This window comes from Choloepus didactylus, chromosome 23 (assembly GCF_015220235.1).
Source record: "Choloepus didactylus isolate mChoDid1 chromosome 23, mChoDid1.pri, whole genome shotgun sequence".
In the NCBI taxonomy this organism is placed as follows: domain Eukaryota; kingdom Metazoa; phylum Chordata; class Mammalia; order Pilosa; family Megalonychidae; genus Choloepus; species Choloepus didactylus.
In genome coordinates, this window is record NC_051329.1 from 2,381,497 (window position 1) to 2,403,271 (window position 21,775).

The 21,775-nt window shown below is 40.6% G+C and overlaps 1 protein-coding gene across 6 annotated transcripts in view; it reads left to right on the plus strand.

The window, feature by feature from the left end:
• RIMBP2 (RIMS binding protein 2) overlaps positions 1–21,775 on the plus strand; it is a 220,841-nt gene that overhangs the window by 184,979 nt on the left and 14,087 nt on the right. For 4 of the 6 annotated variants that reach the window (XM_037817067.1, XM_037817069.1, XM_037817068.1 and 1 more), the window contains exons 19-20: positions 4,951–5,054; positions 6,211–6,282. In XM_037817067.1, the coding sequence (XP_037672995.1) occupies positions 4,951–5,054; positions 6,211–6,282 (176 nt within the window). Of the gene's footprint in view, positions 1–4,947; positions 5,055–6,210; positions 6,283–21,775 lie in introns of all 6 variants that reach the window. The other 2 variants (XM_037817065.1, XM_037817066.1) reach the window with 1 other exon arrangement.

Below are 21,775 nucleotides of genomic sequence, written 5' to 3' on the forward strand. Positions count from 1 at the left end.
TCAACAACATATATAAAGAAAGAGAAGGAAATAGCCCAGGCAAAGAAGATTATTAAAGCATTAGAAGCCATCAGTGAGGAGGACCAGACCTGGGATATACCAAATAATTTTTTAATGGTCCTAAATATGCTCAGAGAGCTAAAGGAAAACATGGGCAAATAACTAAAAGAAAGCAGGAAAATGATTGATGAACACCAAGAAAATATCAATAGAAAGATGGAAATTATGAAACTGAATGAAACAGAGTTGAATACCATAGTAGCAGAAATTAAAAATTTCCTAGAGGGGTTCAAGAGCAGGTTGGAATTGGCAGAAGAAAGAAACAGATATTTTGAAGATAAGACAATTGAAATCTTTCCCTCTGAGGTAAGAAAGAAGAAACAAAGAAGAAAAGTGATCAGAGCCTGAGGAACCTGTGGGACACCATCAGGTGCACCAACATATGTATTGTGGGAGTCTCAGAAGGAGAAGAAAGAGATAAATGGGCTGAGATAATATTCAAGTAAATAATGACTGAAAACTTCCCAAATTTAATGAAAGACATGAATATATGTATCAAAGACACTCAACAAACCAAACATATGGACCCACACTGCAGCATATTATAATCAAACTGCAAGAGAGAAGCAACATGTCTTGTACAAGGAAGCCCCAATAAGATTATGTGCCAGTTTCTCATTGAAAACCATTGAGGCAAGAAAGCAATGGGATGACATATTTGAAGTGCTGAAAGCAAAAAATTGCTAGCCAAGAATTCTATATCCAGCAAAGCTATCTTTCAAAAACGAGGAAATGATTAAGACATCCCCAGATAAACAAAAGCTGCGGGAGTTTGTCACCGCCAAATCAGCCCTACCATAGATGCTAAGGAGAGGTCTGCAGTTTGAAAGGAAAGGATAATCAACAATAGAGCAAAGGCGTGGCTGCATGAAGAAATAAAGAGCTCTGGCGAGGGTAACTCTGTGGGTAAATATAAACGCCAGTACTATTGTATTTTTGGTTTGTAACTTCAATTTTTTACTCTGAACAGGATCTAAAAAGCACATGCATAAAATGTAATGAAAATTCAGTGATTCTGGATTCATGACATGTATACATGTAATCTGTGACAAGAACTACATAAAGAGGAGGGGACGGAGGCATATGGGGACATAGTTTGTGTACACTATTGAAGGTAAGTTGTTATCAAAGGAAAGAAGACTGCTATAGATTTAGGATGGTAAATGTAAGCCCCATGGTAGCCACAAAGAAAACAGCAGAGATTATGGAAGCTCACAGAGACAGAAATTAGAGTACAGGTTGCCGGGGGCAGGGGGAATGGGGGGGTTGATGCATAATGGGTATAGGGTTTGTTTGGGGAGATGGGAAAGTTTTAGTAATGGAAGGTGGTGAGGGCACCAAAATGCTGTGAATGGGATTAATCCCACTGAATGGGCTTGGAAGTGCTTGAGACGGGAAAGTTTATGTCGTGTATATGTTTCCACAATTTTTTTTTTTTAAAAGAAGAGCAGCTAAAGAGACAATGAAATTAAAGACAATACATGATCCTGGATGGCATCTAGCAAGGGAAGAGACAAGGCTCAAAGGGACATTATTGGGACATATGAAAAAGTTGGAATACAGAATTTAAGCTTTATATCAACATTAAATTTCTTGATCTTGATAACTGCATGTAAGGGTAAGGTTACATAAATGAATATCTTTGTTCTTAAGAAATGTACATGGAAATATTAAGTGTTGAAGGAGCACGGTGTATGCAACCTACTCTGAAAGGTTCAGAAAATGGATTGATGAATAGATGGGTGGATGGAGGGTGGACAAACAGACGGACAGGCAGAATGATATGGCAAATTTGGCAAATTGTCCAGATTGGTGGATTTGGGTATTTGGGGTGGGGTGTATGTTGGTGTTCTCTGCATGGGGTTTCTGTTAATTTGTTAAAAAGTTTTTTTAAAAGCATTTGAAAAAACTTGGTATCACCCATGATAAAAAGTCTTAACAAAATAGGAATAAAAGGAAACCTCTTTACCGTAATCAAGGGCATCTACAAAGGTAGATTTCTCCTTGCAATATGGTGAAAGAAAGGTATAAAAGGTATACGGATTGGAAAGGAAGAAATAAAACTTTCTCTATTCACTAATGGCATAAAAATTTACTTAGAAAATCCTGAAGAATCTACAAAACTCCTTGAACAAGTTAGTTTAGTAAGGTGACTGGAGACAAAGTCAATATATAGAAATCAGTTTTCTGAATGCAACAATGAACAATTTGAAATTGAAATTGAAAAGTATTACAATTTACAATAATAAAAACATGAAATACATGGGATTAAATCTAACAAAAATATGTGCAGAATCTATGTCAAAAACTACAAAACACTGATGAAAGAAATCAAAGACCTAAATAAACAGTGAGATGTATCAGTTCAGACATTCAAAGATTCAATACTGTTAAGATGTCAAATCTTCCTAAATTTACCTGTACATTCACTGCAATCCCAGTCAAAATCTGCCCAGGAATTTTTGTAGGAATCAACAAGTTGATTCTAAAACTTATATGGAATGGGAAAGGAACTGGAATTGCCAAAAGAATTTGTAAAACAAAGAAAATTGGGAGATTCAACCAGATTGTAAGACTTACCGTAAAGGCGCACGAGTTGAGACTGTGTGCTGTTGGAGAGCAGATAGAAACAACACAGTGGAACCAAACAGAATCCAGAAACAGAGCCCCACATACCCAGTCAGCTGATTTTTGACGAAAGCGGAAAGGCAGTTCAATGGAGGAAGGAAAGCGTTTTCAACATTTGGTGCTGTACCTACTGACAGGTATACGAACCCCCAAAAATGAATCTCAAACCATACTCACACCATACACAAGTCACTCAAAAGGGATCATTGTCCTAAATATACAAACTAAGACAATAAAACTTGTAGAAGAAAAAAACAGAGAAATTTTGTTAGACAAAATTTCTTAGAGGTGAACTAAAAAAACATGATCCACGAAAGAAAAAAAATAAGACTTCATCAGAATCACAAACTTCTGTTCTTTGAAACACAATTAGGAGAATAAAAAGAGAAGCCACAGACTGGGAGGAAGAGTTTGCAAATCGTACGTCTGAAAGAGGACTTGTGTTCAGAATACACAAAGAGCTCAGAAAACAAACCACCCCCCAAAGTGGGCAAAATATCCTTCACCAAAGAGACAGGTGCAAACAAGTAGATGAAGAGCTGCTCGGCATCGTTACTAAAACGTGACTTCCCGAGAGGGGCAGCGAGCCGTGGCACACGGCACCCTCCCTCACTGCCCGAGGGTGCGAGGTGGCACCTGCTCCGCAGGGCACCGTGGCAGTGTCCTACAGAAACAGCGCAGCCCAGCATCCCACTCCTACGTGCTAATCCAAGTGACAGAGACATTTATTTTCACACACAAAAAGACAGTGCCTGAAGGTTCTTAAGGGGCTTGACCAACAGTTGCCCAAACCTGGAAACAGCTCCATGTCCTTCAGCTGGGAGTGAAACTGTGGTGCGGTCGACGCAGAGACCCCGGCTCAGCAGCAGAGAAAGAGCGAGGCTGATGCGGCCAGAGCACGGGCGAGTCCGAGGGCATCTTCCACACGAGAGAGAGAAGCCTGCCTCCCACGGTCGCGTTCCCTGTGATTCCGTTTGCCTGACCTTCTGGAAAAGGCAGGAGCGTCCAGACAGATGAGTGGACTGTCTGGGGCTGGGGGGGACGCAGAGGAGCCAGTGAGAATCGGGAGTCGGGGGTGGGGGCTGGTGTACGTGTTGATTGTGGTGGTTACATGGCCGCACGTTCTGCAGAACTCGCAGACCTGTCCCTGGAAAGAGTTCATTTTGCCGAGTGTCCTGCTCGCTGATGCACAGCAGCCTCACTTCAGATCCTGTCAAATGGCTCCACTCAGCGGCCCCAGCTGCTGGCAGGCCATGGGAAGCTCGGGACACCCCTCTGCTTGGCTCGGTGTCTGCAGGCCCCCTGAGATGGCGGGGTGTCCAGGGCTGTGGGCTCAGGGCTGCGTGGAAACCACCTCGCAGCCCCACGATTGACCTTGACTCCTTCGCAACCTCTGCCTTAAATGGTTTTCATTTGTCTGTATTGAACCCCCAAATCCAGCACAGGCAAAAACTGGCTGTGCTGGGAAGAAATCCGTGATTGCCAGCTTTTCCCAGTGGGAACGTCCCTCACAGCCCAGCTCCAGCCACTGACCGCAGCCCTCCAGGGCTTTGAGGTGCCCCACTCTGCACCCATCTCCTCCCCTCTCTGCCCCCGTCTCACCATCTCTCCTTTGTCCCCAACATCTCCCTGCCCCACTGCTACCTCTCTTCCCCCCACCCCCTGTCTCCCCTCTGCCCACCTGTGACACATGTACCCCTCTCTGATACCTCTCCACCCCTCCTCTCTTCCCCCCTGCCCCTCTCTCTGCCCCCATCTTGCTCTTCCCTTCCAGCCCCCTCTACACCCCCTTTCGCCAGCCAGGGCCAAGGGCACCCTCTGCAGCAGCAGCATGGCCTGTGCTGGCAGCGAACCCCCTCAGTGCTCCCCAGTGGGCTCCTCTGGGACCTGGCAGCTGTGAAGGGGAGAAGGTGCCCCCTTGCCGCCTCTGAGAAGCCCTCCGTTGCCCTCCTCCAGGCCGCCCCACCCCCAGCACCTCGCCCAGCGGGGACGGGCCTTGTGAACCTTGGTGGTGGGGCATCCTCGGGGCACTGGAGTGGCCCTGACCAGGGTCAGTGCCTGAGAACCCCCTGCTTCCTGCAGACCTCCCTGGTTGGGGCACCCTGGAGAGGGGAAAACGGGACCCCTGGCCATGGAGCAGGATCCCTGGCTGTGGACGTTTCAGGTGGCTCTGGGGGCTGGCCACATCAGCTCCCGGTGCACAGGGCCCCAATGCTGCTGAGGGACCTGACAGTGGCTTCTCCTTCCCCATGACCCCAGCAGACAGGGGCACCAGAGGCGGCCGGCAGCACCCAGCGTCCACACGGAGGATGGTGGCCCTGTATGACTACGACCCGAGGGAGAGCTCGCCCAACGTGGACGTGGAGGTACAGCCGCCCCATGCCGGCACCAGGTCACCGGCAGCCAGTGATTAAACCGGGACCCAGGCGCTCCTCCATGTCTCCCTGATGTAGAGTTGCCGCCCTCCATACCTCCGCAAAACACTCCAGTCCATTTTCTGGATTGATTTTGGAGGTCGTAAGTGGCTTTTTGTATAGAAAAAATAGGAAATACAAATAAGCTCCCCCTCCCCGCCCCAAATCCATCCACATTCCCTGTTCTCTGTTTCTACTGGAGGTGGCACCGCAGGGTCACCTTTAGGAGACAAATGAAGTCGTGGGCAGAGGGCAGGGGCCAGGAGTCAGCCCCCGCGTGGGTCAGGGGAGAAGTGGCGGACACACTGCTGTCCTCTGTGCAGCCCAGAGAGCTCGGGCTACAGTAAGATTTGTACTCTGGAGCTACTTTCTCAGACGACAAAGTCTGCATCCCTGATACCCAGTACTTCTGTGATATTTGACAAGCCGTGAGCTCAGGATTCAGATCCCAAGCTTGGGCGTATTCAAAGATTTGTTCAGGGATGATTTATATATGATGCCTGATGGCTTCTGACATGGACTTCATTCCCTGGCTTTCATCTTTAGAACTAAAAAATCGTTCCTGTGTCCCCTACTAGATTTCTTTACTCCATGACTGACATGAGCTAGGAGACTTGGCTCCTGCGGGCAAAGGGGGCTTGCTTGACACGCGATCCCAGTTTCTAAACGGGTACCTGGCATACAGGAGACACTCAATAAATATACATTTGATAAGTGAGTAAAGGTTCTTTTAGACCCAGTGGAAGGATGTTTAAGCAATGGCCCTTGCACTGCAAAGAAGGTTTTCCTAATGCTCCACGTTTTTAAAGGCCACTCTGAACAGTTCAGAGATGGGCTGGCAGAGAAGGTAAATGCCCCGAATTCCAGCTGGGAATCAGATGCTGCTCTTTTTGTTTGGCGTTATCTGTAATTGTGTTTACTTTTTAGAAGGCGCTCAACGGGGCCATTCGTTAACTTTGTATCCTTCTTCCTTAGTGGTTTAAGGGTAGTTTAACCTTAGTAGGTTAATAGTAAAAATTTTCAAGTAGTCCGAGAAAACAGCCAAGAACTTAATTCTAAGTAACTGCTTTCTACAGGAAAATGTTAACTCTGTGTTCCATTTCTACAGGCTGAACTTACATTCTGTGCAGGAGATATTATTACTGTTTTTGGTGAAATTGATGAAGATGGATTTTATTACGTAAGTTTTGGATACACCAAGAAACACCATTCATTTCATTCATTTTGTATTTTCATTTTTTTACTTGCCTCTTCTCTCTCCTAAAATTTAGGTGTGAACTTTATTTGGCTTGCCTAAAAGTTTGCCCAGCTTTTGCTTCTCTCTCTTCTCTGAAAGCTAATATAGTATGGAAAGTGGTCCTGTGGCCTTTTTTAATAGTTGTATTTTCCATATAAAGAACTAAACGAAAAGCAAAGGTATTCACATTCTCACATTGAAAAATTGCTGCACTGCAAACATTTGCAAAACAATTTAATTTTCTAGGCTCTTGTATACATGAGAATATTTTGTATAGGAGATACAAATGAGTCCTCCCCCCACCCCCCGAAAAAAAGAAAAAAAAAAAAACGATTTTGGAAACCCTTCTGCCTTCCGGGAGCTAGGGGCTGTCGGCAGCTGGGCCACTGGCTTTGGGGGCAACGGGACAGCGTGGGCCAGGGCTGTTCTGGCAGTGGTCCCCGCAGAGGGCTGGGGGGCTGTGCTAGGGGCCAAGGAGGGTGCCGCTGCTGCCCACGAGTGTGGACGACCCCCTACCGCGAAGACGGGGCTCCCATCCTGCCTGTCACTTTCCCCTCTTCTGCCTGACCCCCCATCCCCGTGTTCCCGCCAATGTTTTCCTGTTCTTTTTATTTTAACCAGAATGCCTGAGAAAGAGTCAAGCTTTGGCAGGTGGACGTTCAGGGCTCCCCTCTGCCTGGGCTGTGATCTGCAAGGGCTGGCTCATCCTGAGGAGTTGCAGGCTTTGCCGCACTATTTTGCAAATGTTTCTTTCTAGATTATCTACTTTAAACTGGCTTTGTTATTAGAGAAGTTGCAGGTTTACAGAAAGAGCATGCAGAGAATCGACATCCCATGTACCCAACCCCCCTTTTAACCCCTTGCTTTAGTTGCTGCCTTTGTTACAATAGGTGAGATAAAATTATAACCGTACCGTTAACCATAGTCCATAGTTTATATCAGGGTTCCCTGTTTGTGTTTATGTGTTTTCATTTTTGTTCTAGCAATATGTACACCACCTAAAATTTCCCCAGCTGTATAATTCAGTGGTGTTAATTACATTCACAGTGTTGTTACCATCTGCTTTTCAACTTCCCACTTTTTATGTTTTTGTTACTTTTTTATTTTAATAAGCAAAAGTTTTAAGCACGTATGTGGTCAAATTCTTCAGCCTTTTTCCTATAGTGTCTGTCCTTGGGGATCACGCTTTAGAAGTCTTTCCCTGCTTGAAGGTGATAGAAATTACTTTTTTTTTTGTTTCATCCATTGTATAGTTTTATTTTTTAATGTAAATTGCAAGTGTCAAACTTTTTTTTTCCAATGAGGGAACCAGTTGATCCCAAACCATTTATTGTATATGCTAAGTTCCTGTTTCCACTTAGGATATTTTGGCTTCTTATACTCTTCCATGCTTTGCATTATGATTTTTTATGACGTATTTCAATATTTGGGAGGAATCATTTTCTAAAGATCCCTCATCCCCACAACAAACGCATGATATTTTGATTAGAAGTTCATTCAGTGTTTAGATGAAACTCAAGGGAAATCGATCTCACATGTCATCTTTCAATCCTAGCACATGGTATATGTTTTACATTTTTCCTTTTGTCTGTGAGAAGAGATTTATGGAGTTACTCTTACAGATCCTCTATATATCATAAGTTCATTTTTAGAAGTATCATAGATTTTGTGGAATGCTCTTGTGAATGGTTTTTTTTCTGGTATACCTTTTACTGGTTGTTTAGCAAGTATGTTGGAAAGGAGGGGAGGGAGAGGAAGGGCCACTGATCATCTTTCTGAATGCACTTATATCAACTGATTCTCCTGGGTTCCCCAAAGCATGGTTATTTTGTCTCTTCTTCACCAATATTTATAGTTGTCATTTCTTTTTATTTTGAGCAATTCTCAGTAACAGAGATGGGGGATCCTCGCCTTGATAGATTTTAGTAGGGATGACACAATGTCTTACCCTGTTATGTATTAGGTTAAAAGATCAATGAAGAGAGGGCGGGGCAAGATGGCAGACTGGTGAGCTGTATGTTTTAGTTACTCCTCCAGGAAAGTAGGTAAAAAGCCAGGAACTGCGTGGACTGGACACCACAGAGCAATCTGTCTTTGGGCATACTTCATACAACACTCATGAAAACGTGGAACTGCTGAGATCAGCAAAATCTGTAAGTTTTTGCGGCCAGGGGACCCGCGCCCCTCCCTGCCAGGCTCAGTCCCGGGGGAGGAGGGGCTGTCAGCTCCGGGAAGGAGAAGGGAGAATTGCAGTGGCTGCTCTTATCGGAAACTCATTCTACTGATTCAAACTCCAACCATAGATAGACTGAGACCAGACACCAGAGACTCTGAGAGCAGCCAGCCCAGCAGAGAGGAGACAGACATAGAAAAAAAACAACACGAAAAACTCCAAAATAAAAGCAGAGGATTTTTCGAGTTCTGGTGAACACAGAAAGGGGAAGGGCGGAGATCAGGCCTTGAGGCGCATATGCAAATCCCGAAGCAAAGCTGATCTCTCTGCCCTCTGCACCTTTCCTTAATGGCCCTGGTTGCTTTGTCTATTAGCATTTCAATAACCCATTAGATCTCTGAGGAGGGCCGTTTTTTTTTTTTTTTTTTTTTAAATCCTTTTTGCTTTTTCTAAAACAATTACTCTAAGAAGCTCAATACAGAAAGCTTCAAAGAATTGAAATTTGGGCACGTCAAGTCAAGAGCAGAACTAAGAGAGCTCTGAGACAAAAGGCAATATTCCAGTGGCTGAGAAAATTCACTAAACAACACAACTTCCCAAGAAAAGGGGGGTGTCCGCTCACAGCCACCATCCTGGTGGACAGGAAACACTCCTGCCCATCGCCAGCCCCATAGCCCAGAGCTGCCCCAGACAACCCAGTGTGACGGAAGTGCTTCAAATAACAGGCACACACCACAAAACTGGGCGTGGACATTAGCCTTCACTGCAACCTCAGCTGAATGTCCCAGAGCTTGGAAGGGGGAGCAGTGTGAATTAACAGAGCCCCATCCAGCCATCATTTGAGCAGACTGGGAGCCTCCCAACACAGCCCAGCAGCCCAGAACTGCCCTGGGGGGACGGCACTCACCTGTGACATAGCACAGTCATCCCTCAACAGAGGACCCGGGGTGCACAGCCTGGAAGAGGGGCCCACTTGCAAGTCTCAGGAGCCATACGCCAATACCAAAGACTTGTGGGTCAGTGGCAGAGACAAACTGTGGCAGGACTGAACTGAAGGATTAGACTATTGCAGCAGCTTTAAAACTCTAGGATCATCAGGGAGATTTGATTGTTAGGGCCACCCCCCCTCCCCGACTGCCCAGAAGCACGCCCCACATACAGGGCAGGCAACACCAACTACACACGCAAGCTTGGTACACCAATTGGGCCCCACAAGACTCACTCCCCCACTCACCAAAAAGGCTAAGCAGGGGAGATCTGGCTTGTGGAGAACAGGTGGCTCGTGGACGCCACCTGCTGGTTAGTTAGAGAAAGTGTACTCCACGAAGCTGCAGATCTGATAAATTAGAGATAAGGACTTCAACTGGTCTACAAACCCTAAAAGAACCCTATCAAGTTCAGCAAATGCCACGAGGCCAAAAACAACAGAAAATTATAAAGCATATGAAAAAACCAGACGATATGGATAACCCAAGCCCAAGCACCCAAATCAAAAGACCAGAAGAGACACACCACCTAGAGCAGCTACTCAAAGAACTAAAGATGAACAATGAGACCCTAGTACGGGATATGAAGGAAATCAAGAAGACCCTAGAAGAGCATAAAGAAGACATTGCAAGACTAAATAAAAAAATGGATGATCTTATGGAAATTAAAGAAACTGTTGACCAAATTAAAAAGATTCTGGACACTCATAGTACAAGACTAGAGGAAGTTGAACAACGAATCAGTGACCTGGAAGATGACAGAATGGAAAATGAAAGCATAAAAGAAAGAATGGGGAAAAAAATTGAAAAACTCGAAATGGACCTCAGGGATATGATAGATAATATGAAACGTCCGAATATAAGACTCATTGGTGTCCCAGAAGGGGAAGAAAAGGGTAAAGGTCTAGGAAGAGTATTCAAAGAAATTGTTGGGGAAAACTTCCCAAATCTTCTAAACAACATAAATACACAAATCATAAATGCTCAGCGAACTCCAAATAGAATAAATCCAAAAAAACCCACTCCGAGACATATACTGATCACACTGTCAAACATAGAAGAGAAGGAGCAAGTTCTGAAAGCAGCAAGAGAAAAGCAATTCACCACATACAAAGGAAACAGCATGAGACTAAGTAGTGACTACTCAGCAGCCACCATGGAGGCAAGAAGGCAGTGGCACGATATATTTAAAATTCTGAGTGAGAGGAATTTCCAGCCAAGAATACTTTATCCAGCAAAGCTCTCCTTCAAATTTGAGGGAGAGCTTAAATTTTTCACAGACAAAGAAATGCTGAGAGAATTTGCTAACAAGAGACCTGCCCTACTGGAGATACTAAAGGGAGCCCTACAGACAGAGAAACAAAGACAGGACAGAGAGACCTGGAGAAAGGTTCAGTACTAAAGAGATTCGGTATGGGTTCAATAAAGGATATTAATAGAGAGAGGGAAAAATATGGCAAACATAATCCAAAGGATAAGATGGCCGATTCAAGAAATGCCTTCACGGTTTTAACGTTGAATGTAAATGGATTAAACTCCCCAATTAAAAGATATAGATTCGCAGAATGGATCAAAAAAAATGAACCATCAATATGTTGCATACAAGAGACTCATCTTAGACACAGGGACACAAAGAAACTGAAAGTGAAAGGATGGAAAAAAATATTTCATGCAAGCTACAGCCAAAAGAAAGCAGGTGTAGCAATATTAATCTCAGATAAAATAGACTTCAAATGCAGGGATGTTTTGAGAGACAAAGAAGGCCACTACATACTAATAAAAGGGGCAATTCAGCAAGAAGAAATAACAATCGTAAATGTCTATGCACCCAATCAAGGTGCCACAAAATACATGAGAGAAACATTGGCAAAACTAAAGGAAGCAATTGATGTTTCCACAATAATTGTGGGAGACTTCAACACATCACTCTCTCCTATAGATAGATCAACCAGACAGAAGACCAATAAGGAAATTGAAAACCTAAACAATATGATAAATGAATTAGATTTAACAGACATCTACAGGACATTACATCCCAAATCACCAGGATACACATACTTTTCTAGTGCTCACGGAACTTTCTCCAGAATAGATCATATGCTGGGACATAAAACAAGCCTCAATAAATTTAAAAAGATTGAAATTATTCAAAGCACATTCTCTGACCACAATGGAATACAATTAGAAGTCAATAACCATCAGAGACTTAGAAAATTCACAAATACCTGGAGGTTAAACAACACACTCCTAAACAATCAGTGGGTTAAAGAAGAAATAGCAAGAGAAATTGCTAAATATATAGAGACGAATGAAAATGAGAACACAACATACCAAAACCTATGGGATGCAGCAAAAGCAGTGCTAAGGGGGAAATTTATAGCACTAAACGCATATATTAAAAAGGAAGAAAGAGCCAAAATCAAAGAACTAATTGATCAACTGAAGAAGCTAGAAAATGAACAGCAAACCAATCCTAAACCAAGTACAAGAAAAGAAATAACAAGGATTAAAGCAGAAATAAATGACATAGAGAACAAAAAAACAATAGAAAGGATAAATATCACCAAAAGTTGGTTCTTTGAGAAGATCAACAAGATTGACAAGCCCCTAGCTAGACTGACAAAATCAAAAAGAGAGAAGACCCATATAAACAAAATAATGAATGAAAAAGGTAACATAACTGCAGATCCTGAAGAAATTAAAAAAATTATAAGAGGATATTATGAACAACTGTATGGCAACAAACTGGATAATGTAGAAGAAATGGACAATTTCCTGGAAACATATGAACAACCTAGACTGACCAGAGAAGAAATAGAAGACCTCAACCAACCCATCACAAGCAAAGAGATCCAATCAGTCATCAAAAATCTTCCCACAAATAAATGCCCAGGGCCAGATGGCTTCACAGGGGAATTCTACCAAACTTTCCAGAAAGAACTGACACCAATCTTACTCAAACTCTTTCAAAACATTGAAGAAAATGGAACACTACCTAACTCATTCTATGAAGCTAACATCAATCTAATACCAAAACCAGGCAAAGATGCTACAAAAAAGGAAAACTACCGGCCAATCTCCCTAATGAATATAGATGCAAAAATCCTCAACAAAATACTTGCAAATCGAATCCAAAGACACATTAAAAAAATCATACACCATGACCAAGTGGGGTTCATTCCAGGCATGCAAGGATGGTTCAACATAAGAAAAACAATCAATGTATTACAACACATTAAAAACTCGAAAGGGAAAAATCAATTGATCATCTCAATAGATGCTGAAAAAGCATTTGACAAAATCCAACATCCCTTTTTGATAAAAACACTTCAAAAGGTAGGAATTGAAGGAAAATTCCTCAACATGATAAAGAGCATATATGAAAAACCCACAGCCAGCATAGTACTCAATGGTGAGAGACTGAAAGCCTTCCCTCTAAGATCAGGAACAAGACAAGGATGCCCGCTGTCACCACTGTTATTCAACATTGTGCTGGAAGTGCTAGCCAGGGCAATCCGGCAAGACAAAGAAATAAAAGGCATCCAAATTGGAAAAGAAGAAGTAAAACTGTCATTGTTTGCAGATGATATGATCTTATATCTAGAAAACCCTGAGAAATCGACAATACACCTACTAGAGCTAATAAACAAATTTAGCAAAGTAGCAGGATACAAGATTAATGCACATAAGTCAGTAATGTTTCTATATGCTTGAAATGAACAAACTGAAGAGACACTCAAGAAAAAGATACCATTTTCAATAGCAACTAAAAAAATCAAGTACCTAGGAATAAACTTAACCAAAGATGTAAAAGACCTATACAAAGAAAACTACATAACTCTACTAAAAGAAATAGAAGGGGACCTTAAAAGATGGAAAAATATTCCATGTTCATGGATAGGAAGGCTAAATGTCATTAAGATGTCAATTCTACCCAAACTCATCTACAGATTCAATGCAATCCCAATCAAAATTCCAACAACCTACTTTGCAGACTTGGAAAAGCTAGTTATCAAATTTATTTGGAAAGGGAAGATGCCTCGAATTGCTAAAGACACTCTAAAAAAGAAAAACGAAGTGGGAGGACTTACACTCCCTGACTTTGAAGCTTATTATAAAGCCACAGTTGCCAAAACAGCATGGTACTGGCACAAAGATAGACATATAGATCAATGGAATCGAATTGAGAATTCAGAGATAGACCCTCAGATCTATGGCCGACTGATCTTTGATAAGGCCCCCAAAGTCACCGAACTGAGCCATAATGGTCTTTTCAACAAATGGGGCTGGGAGAGTTGGATATCCATATCCAAAAGAATGAAAGAGGACCCCTACCTCACCCCCTACACAAAAATTAACTCAAAATGGACCAAAGATCTCAATATAAAAGAAAGTACCATAAAACTCCTAGAAGATAATGTAGGAAAACATCTTCAAGACCTTGTATTAGGAGGCCACTTCCTAGACTTTACACCCAAAGCACAAGCAACAAAAGAGAAAATAGATAAATGGGAACTCCTCAAGCTTAGAAGTTTCTGCACCTCAAAGGAATTTCTCAAAAAGGTAAAGAGGCAGCCAACTCAATGGGAAAAAATTTTTGGAAACCATGTATCTGACAAAAGACTGATATCTTGCATATACAAAGAAATCCTACAACTCAATGACAATAGTACAGACAGCCCAATTATAAAATGGGCAAAAGATATGAAAAGACAGTTCTCTGAAGAGGAAATACAAATGGCCAAGAAACACATGAAAAAATGTTCAGCTTCACTAGCTATTAGAGAGATGCAAATTAAGACCACAATGAGATACCATCTAACACCGGTTAGAATGGCTGCCATTAACCAAACAGGAAACTACAAATGCTGGAGGGGATGTGGAGAAATTGGAACTCTTATTCATTGTTGGTGGGACTGTATAATGGTTCAGCCACTCTGGAAGTCAGTCTGGCAGTTCCTTAGAAAACTAGATATAGAGCTACCATTCGATCCAGCGATTGCACTTCTCGGTATATACCCGGAAGATCGGAAAGCAGTGACACGAACAGATATCTGCACGCCAATGTTCATAGCAGCATTATTCACAATTGCCAAGAGATGGAAACAACCCAAATGTCCTTCAACAGATGAGTGGATAAATAAAATGTGGTATATACACACGATGGAATACTACGCGGCAGTAAGAAGGAACGATCTGGTGAAACATATGACAACATGGATGAACCTTGAAGACATAATGCTGAGCGAAATAAGCCAGGCACAAAAAGAGAAATATTATATGCTACCACTAATGTGAACTTTGAAAAATGTAAAACAAATGGTTTATAATGTAGAATGTAGGGGAACTAGCAGTAGAGAGCAATTAAGGAAGGGGGAACAATAATCCAAGAAGAACAGATAAGCTATTTAACGTTCTGGGGATGCCCAGAAATGACTATGGTCTGTTAATTTCTGATGGATGTAGTAGGAACAAGTTCACTGAAATGTTGCTATATTATGTAACTTTCTTGGGGTAAAGTAGGAACATGTTGGAAGTTAAGCAGTTATCTTAGGTTAGTTGTCTTTTTCTTACTCCCTTGTTATGGTCTCTTTGAAATGTTCTTTTATTGTATGTTTGTTTTCTTTTTAACTTTTTTTTTCATACAGTTGATTTAAAAAAGAAGGGAAAGTTAAAAAAGAAAAAAAAAAGAAAAAAGACAAACAAGGAAAAAAAAAAAAAAAGATGTAGTGCCCCCTTGAGGAGCCTGTGGAGAATGCAGGGGTATTTGCCTACCCCACCTTCATGGTTGCTAACATGACCACAGACATAGGGGACTGGTGGTTTGATGGGTTGAGCCCTCTACCATAAGTTTTACCCTTGGGAAGACGGTTGCTGCAAAGGAGAGGCTAGGCCTCCCTGTATTTGTGCCTAAGAGTCTCCTCCTGAATGCCTCTTTGTTGCTCAGATGTGGCCCTCTCTCTCTGGCTAAGCCAACTTGAAAGGTGAAATCACTGCCCTCCCCCCTACGTGGGATCAGACACCCAGGGAAGTGAATCTCCCTGGCAACGTGGAATATGACTCCCGGGGAGGAATGTAGACCCGGCATCGTGGGATGGAGAACATCTTCTTGACCAAAAGGGGGATGTGAAAGGAAATGAAATAAGCTTCAGTGGCAGAGAGATTCCAAAACGAGCCGGGAGATCACTCTGGTGGGCACTCTTACGCACACTTTAGACAACCTTTTTTAGGTTCTAAAGAATTGGGGTAGCTGGTGGTGGATACCTGAAACTATTAAACTACAACGCAGAACCCATGAATCTCGAAGACAGTTGTATAAAAATGTAGCTTATGAGGGGTGACAGTGGGATTGGGAATGCCATAAGGACCAAACTCCACTTTGTCTAGTTTATGGATGGATGTGTAGAAAAGTAGGGGAAGCAAACAAACAGACAAAGGTACCCAGTGTTCTTTTTTACTTCAATTGCTCTTTTTCACTCTAATTATTATTCTTGTTATTTTTGTGTGTGTGCTAATGAAGGTGTCAGGGATTGATTTAGGTGATGAATGTACAACTATGTAATGGTACTGTAAACAATCGAAAGTACAATTTGTTTTGTATGACTGCGTGGTATGTGAATATATCTCAATAAAATGATGATTAAAAAAAATAAAAATAAAAATTAAAAAAAAAAAAAAAAAAAAGATCAATGAAGACAGGTGGTCTTTATAATAAACTATTTTGTCTTTAGTCTGCCATGCTATCTTTTATCAGTCATCATCAGCTATCATATAAAATTATTCTTAAAGCACTTGATTTGCTAACTTTTTAAAAATCATACTTTTTATTGTGGAATATAACATTCATAGAAGTGATAACTTTCCAAGTGCAATTTAACAAGTAGTTAGCAAATTTCAAAGAATGTTAGTGATTACAGTTCCACACTTTCAGTTATTTCCTTATTGTGAAATATAACATATATACAAAAAGGTGGTAACTTTCAAATTACACGTTACCAAGTAGCTATAGAGAAAATTCCAAAGAATGCTATGGGTTACATTTACATCATTTTAATTCTTTCCTTCTAGCTATTCTAGTACCCTAGCAAATAAGAAAATGAAAATTACAGAGACATTATTTGTAATCATTTGTTAAATTCCATTTGTCTGTTGCTACCCCTTCCTTTGGTTTAATTACTTTCCCAATCTTCAGAGATGTCTAGGCAGTGACCACCCTAACTTGTTCATGTTGAAAAGGGGTGTTGGTAGTATTGGAAAAAGGGACACAGCTGGTTGATGTTCTTGAAGAGGCTATTGCCTCTGGATTTGGGGACTTGGCTGGCAAAGGAGTTCTCTGGAGGATTTAAGTTTCTGAAGAATTAACTTAGTGAGAGAAACTTTTCTAGAGTCTCAGATAGGGATCCGGGTATTCTTTAGGGTTTTCAGGATAACTACTGACTTGGGCTTGTCATACTATGGCCATTTGGCATATCTAGGTGAAGCTTGCATCGGAGTAACCTCCAGGACAACCTGTTGACTCTATTTAAATTCTCTTAGCCACTGAAACCTTGTTTTGTTGCCTTTCCTTCCCCCCTTTTTGGTCAAAAAAGGCATTCTCAACACCTCAATGCCAGGATCAGGATCATTCCTGGAATCCGTCTCACATTGCCAGGGAGAGTCACTCACTTGGGGTGTCCTGTCCCATGTCAGGGGGAGGGTGATAAATGTATTTGCAGAGTTAGGCTTAGAGAGAAAGTCCACATTTGAGCAACAGAAGAGGTTCTCTGGAGGTGACTTCTAGGCATAATTACAAGTGGGCTCAGCCTCCCCTTTACAACCATAAGTTTCACAAGAGCAAGGCTCAAGATTGAGGTCCTGACTTATAAGAAGTAGAGGGTTCCTAATTTCACATAGCTTATGTTCTGTCCATGATAATCAATATGACATTATCATCACTTTGTAGTACAATCTTCATCACTCTCGATTTTAAACAATTCTCATGACCCAAAGCAACCCATAGCCCTTTTTAGCACTTAATTGTTTATCCCTAGTATTTGTGTGGTACTATTAAGGTATTCCTGTTAATTATAGACCCTAATATTGCAATAGGTAGATTTTTTCCATATACCATTGTGTTGTCAACTCTCTGTGCCACTGTCATATCTTAGAAGTATGTCATGCAAGCACCTATCTATATTTGTGGTGCTGCTCTGTGGGAAACATGCCTTGAAACAACCCCTTTCATTCCGATTTGCCTTCAATACAGCTCTGATATTTATAATCCCATTAACAAACAATCGTCACCCCTCTCCATTACCACATCTTTGAATTCACCATCATTAACATATCTGAACATATTAGATTATCATTCCCCTTCACCAGCTACTGTCTATCACTAGGTGCCCAATATTCTCCATTATAAGACATTGATTTTACATTGTTCAGATAGTTCACAGAAGTGATAACATACAGTCTCTCTCCTTTTTGTTTGAGTTATTTCACTCATTATATCTTCAAGTTTCATTCATGTTGCCATATGTTTCAAGACCTTGTTGCTTCTTACTGCTGCATAGTATTCCATCGTATGTATATACATTTTGTTTATCCACTCATCTGTTGAAGGACTCTTGGGTTATTCCATCTTTTGGCAATTATAAACAAAGCTGCTGTGAACATTGGTGTACGAATGTCTGTTTCGTGTCACTGCTTTCAAACCTTATGGGTATATACTGAGAAGTGGAATTGCCAGACCATAGGGTAATTCAGTATCTAGTTTTCTGAGAAACAACCAAACTGTCTTCCAGAGAGATTGTACCATTATATAGTCGCACTAGCAATGAATAAGAGTTCCAATTTCTCCACATCCTCTCCAGACTTTATAGTTTATTTATTGGGTAGCAGCCATTCTTATGGTATCTCATTGTGGTTTTGATTTGCATCTCCCTGATAGCTTGTGAAGATGAACATTTTTTCATGTGTTTTTTAGACATTTGTATTTCCTCTTCAGAAAAATACTTTTTCATATCTTTTGCCCATTTTATAATTGGGCTGTTTGTACTACTGTTATTGAGTCATAGGATTTCTTTATATATGCAAGATATTAGTCTCTTAGCAGATACATGGTTTCCAAATATTTTCTCCCTTTGAGTTGGCTGCCTCTTCACCTTTCTGACAAAATCTTTTGAGGGGCAGAAGCTTTTGATTTTAAGGAGTTCCCATTTATCTATTTTTTCTTTTGTTACTTATGCTTTGGGTGTAAGGTCTAAGAAGCAACCTCTTATTACCAGGTCCTGAAGATGTTTCCCTATATTATCTTCTAAGAGTTTTATTGTGCTGTCTCTTATTATATTGAGGTCTTTGAGTTCATTTTTGTGTAGGGTATGAGGTGTAGGGATCCTCTTTCATTCTTTTGGTTATGGATATTCATTACTTCCAGCCCCATTCGTTGAAGAGACTGTTATTCCAATTCAGTGGATGTAGCAGCATTATCAAAAATCAGTCGACCATAGATCTGGGGATCTATTTCTGAAGTCTCAATTCAATTCCATTGATTGATATGTGCTAATACCATGCTGTTTTTGACCACTGTAGTTTTATAGTAGGCTTAAAGTCTGGAAGATAAGTCCTCCCACTTCGTTCTTCTATTTTAGTATGTTTTTGGCAATTTGAGTCCCCTTTCCCTTCCAAATAAATTTTAGAAATAGCTTTCAAAATAAGTTGTTGGAATTTGGATTGGGATTGCATTGAATCTGTACATTAGTTTGGGTAGAACTGACATCTTAACAATATTTAGTCTCCCTATCCATGAACATGGAATATTTTTCCATCTATTTAGGTCCTTTTTTAGTTCTCATAGTCAAATTTTGTAATTTCCTGTGTAGAGGTCTTTTATGTCCTTGGTTAAGTTTATTCCTATCTACTTGATTTTTTTAGTTGCTATTGTGTGAATGGAATTTTTTTTATTGCCTCTTCAGTTAGGTCCTTACCAGTACATAGGAACATTACTGACTTCTGCACATTAACTGTATCATCTGCCAATAACGACGGTTTTACTTCTTCCTTTCCAATTTGGATATATTTTGTCTTGGCTAATTGTTCTGGCTAGAACTTGTAGCACATTGTTGAATAATTCCTACTATTAGGGGGAAGTCTTACAGTCTCTCACTATTGAATACTGTGCTGACTGTGGGTTTTTCATATATGCTCTTTATCATATTGAGGAAGTTTTCCTTCAGTTCCTACCCTTGAACTGTTTTTATCAAATAGGGATGTTGAATTTTGTCAAATGCTTTTTCAGCATGTATCTAGATGACCATTTGATTTTCCCCTTTCAGTGTGCTGATGTGTTGTATTACACTGATTTTATGTTGAACCAGCCTTGCATATAAGCAATGAACCCCACTTGGTTGTGGTGTACAATTCTTTTATTGTGCCTTTGGATTCGATTTGCAAGTATTCTGTTGAGAATTTTTGCATCTATATTCATTATGGAGATTGGCCTAGAGTTTTCCTTTTTTGTAGTATCTTTGTCTGGTTTTGGTATCAGAGTGGTATTAGCTTCATAAAATGAGTTAGGTAGTGTTCCTTTTTCAGTTTTTTAAGAGTCTGAGTAAGAATGGTGTCACTTCTTTTTGGTTAGTTTGGTACGATTCCCCTGTGAAGCCATCTGGCTCTGGTCTTCTATTTGCAGATAGACTTTTGATGACTGATTGGATCTCTCTGCTTCTGATTGGTTTGTTGAGGTTTTCTATTTCTTTTTGGGTCAGTCTAGGTTGTTCATCTGTTTCCAGGAAATTGTCCATTTCCCCTAAATTGTCTAGTTTGTTAGCATACAGTTGTTCATAGTATCCTCATATATATATAATTTATTTCTTCAGGATTTATAATAATTATCCTGCTCTCATGTCTGATTCTGTTTATTTGGGTCTTCTCTCTCTTTGACTTTGTCAGTCTACATAAGGGCCTGTCATTCTTGTTGATCTTGTCAAACAACCAGCTTTTGGTTTTATTTTCTCTCTATTGTTTTATTGTTCTCCTGCTCATTTCTTTCTGCTTTAATCTTTATTATTTCTTCTACTTGCTTTAGGGTTAGTTTGCTGATCATTCTCTAGCCTCTTCAGTTGTTCGGTTTAAGTCTTTGGTTTTAGCTCTTTCTTGCTTTTTGATGTATGCATTTAGAGCTATAAATTTCCATACTCCCTTAAACAAGCTTATCCAATGTTACTCAGCACTGACTAAACAGAATTCACTTCCACCAACTTTCCACGTTGACCCAGGCTTTGTCCTAGACTCCTTAACAAAGTACATTCTGTATACTTGACTACCTTCATACCTCAAGTTACCAAAAAGTTCTTTGATACTACCTGTAAACATCCTACAAAACATAATTATTCTTCAAATAAAGTTTGTTAAAATACTTAATTTCAATAAACACAACCTTAGATTTTTTACCATCTTAAAGCTCTAATAGATATAATGCTAGCTTATTGTATCAGTAACTTATATAAATTTAGGGAAAACATAAAAATTGTAATTGATTCAAAATCAATATGAAAACAAGAAAAGGACCAGACTTTGTCACTGCATTTTTTTTTTTTTTTTTTTTTTTGCAGCTCTATTTGCTATTTTTCCCCCTTCTATTGGAGGTTAAGTTTTTTTGTTGTTGTTTTCATAATATCCTAAAATTATATATAACCTCAGAAGCATATTGACTGTCAAGCTCTGGAAATTATACTACAATTGTTTAATTTGTCTCAAGCATAAATCCAGGAAAACTGTTCCATAGCTCCAACCAAGGACAGTCTTCTTCACTTACTGGAGCTTTTAAATGTAACTGGTTTGAGGCAGTTGCCTTCATCCCCAGGTTTAATAATGCTTTCTCTTCTGTGTTACTGTTGTAAAGGATGCCAAACAAAAGGGGCACCGACCCCAGGGGTTGGGGGATTGGAACTTCTTAGATTGTAGTTGTACATATTCCTTAACTTCAGGTTTTTGGCTGGAGTATTAAGGTTTTTTCAGCAATTCTATAACGGAAAGGCTGGGACAGGCAACAGAGACAAGTTTTAGAGATAAGTATGCTTTTAATTTGTAGTAGTAACATTGTTAGTCCTGCTTGTAATGCTGAATGAAACCAAGATCTTATTCCTGTGGGAAGCCAACTAAATAATGACATGTGCCAGGGAGAAGATGCCAGAGTGTACTGCATTAACTTGAATTCTCATATGTTCTAATACTTCAGATCCATCAGGTATATCCATACAGAACTCAGTTTTTATTATAGCACTGTCCTTCCCTGTGA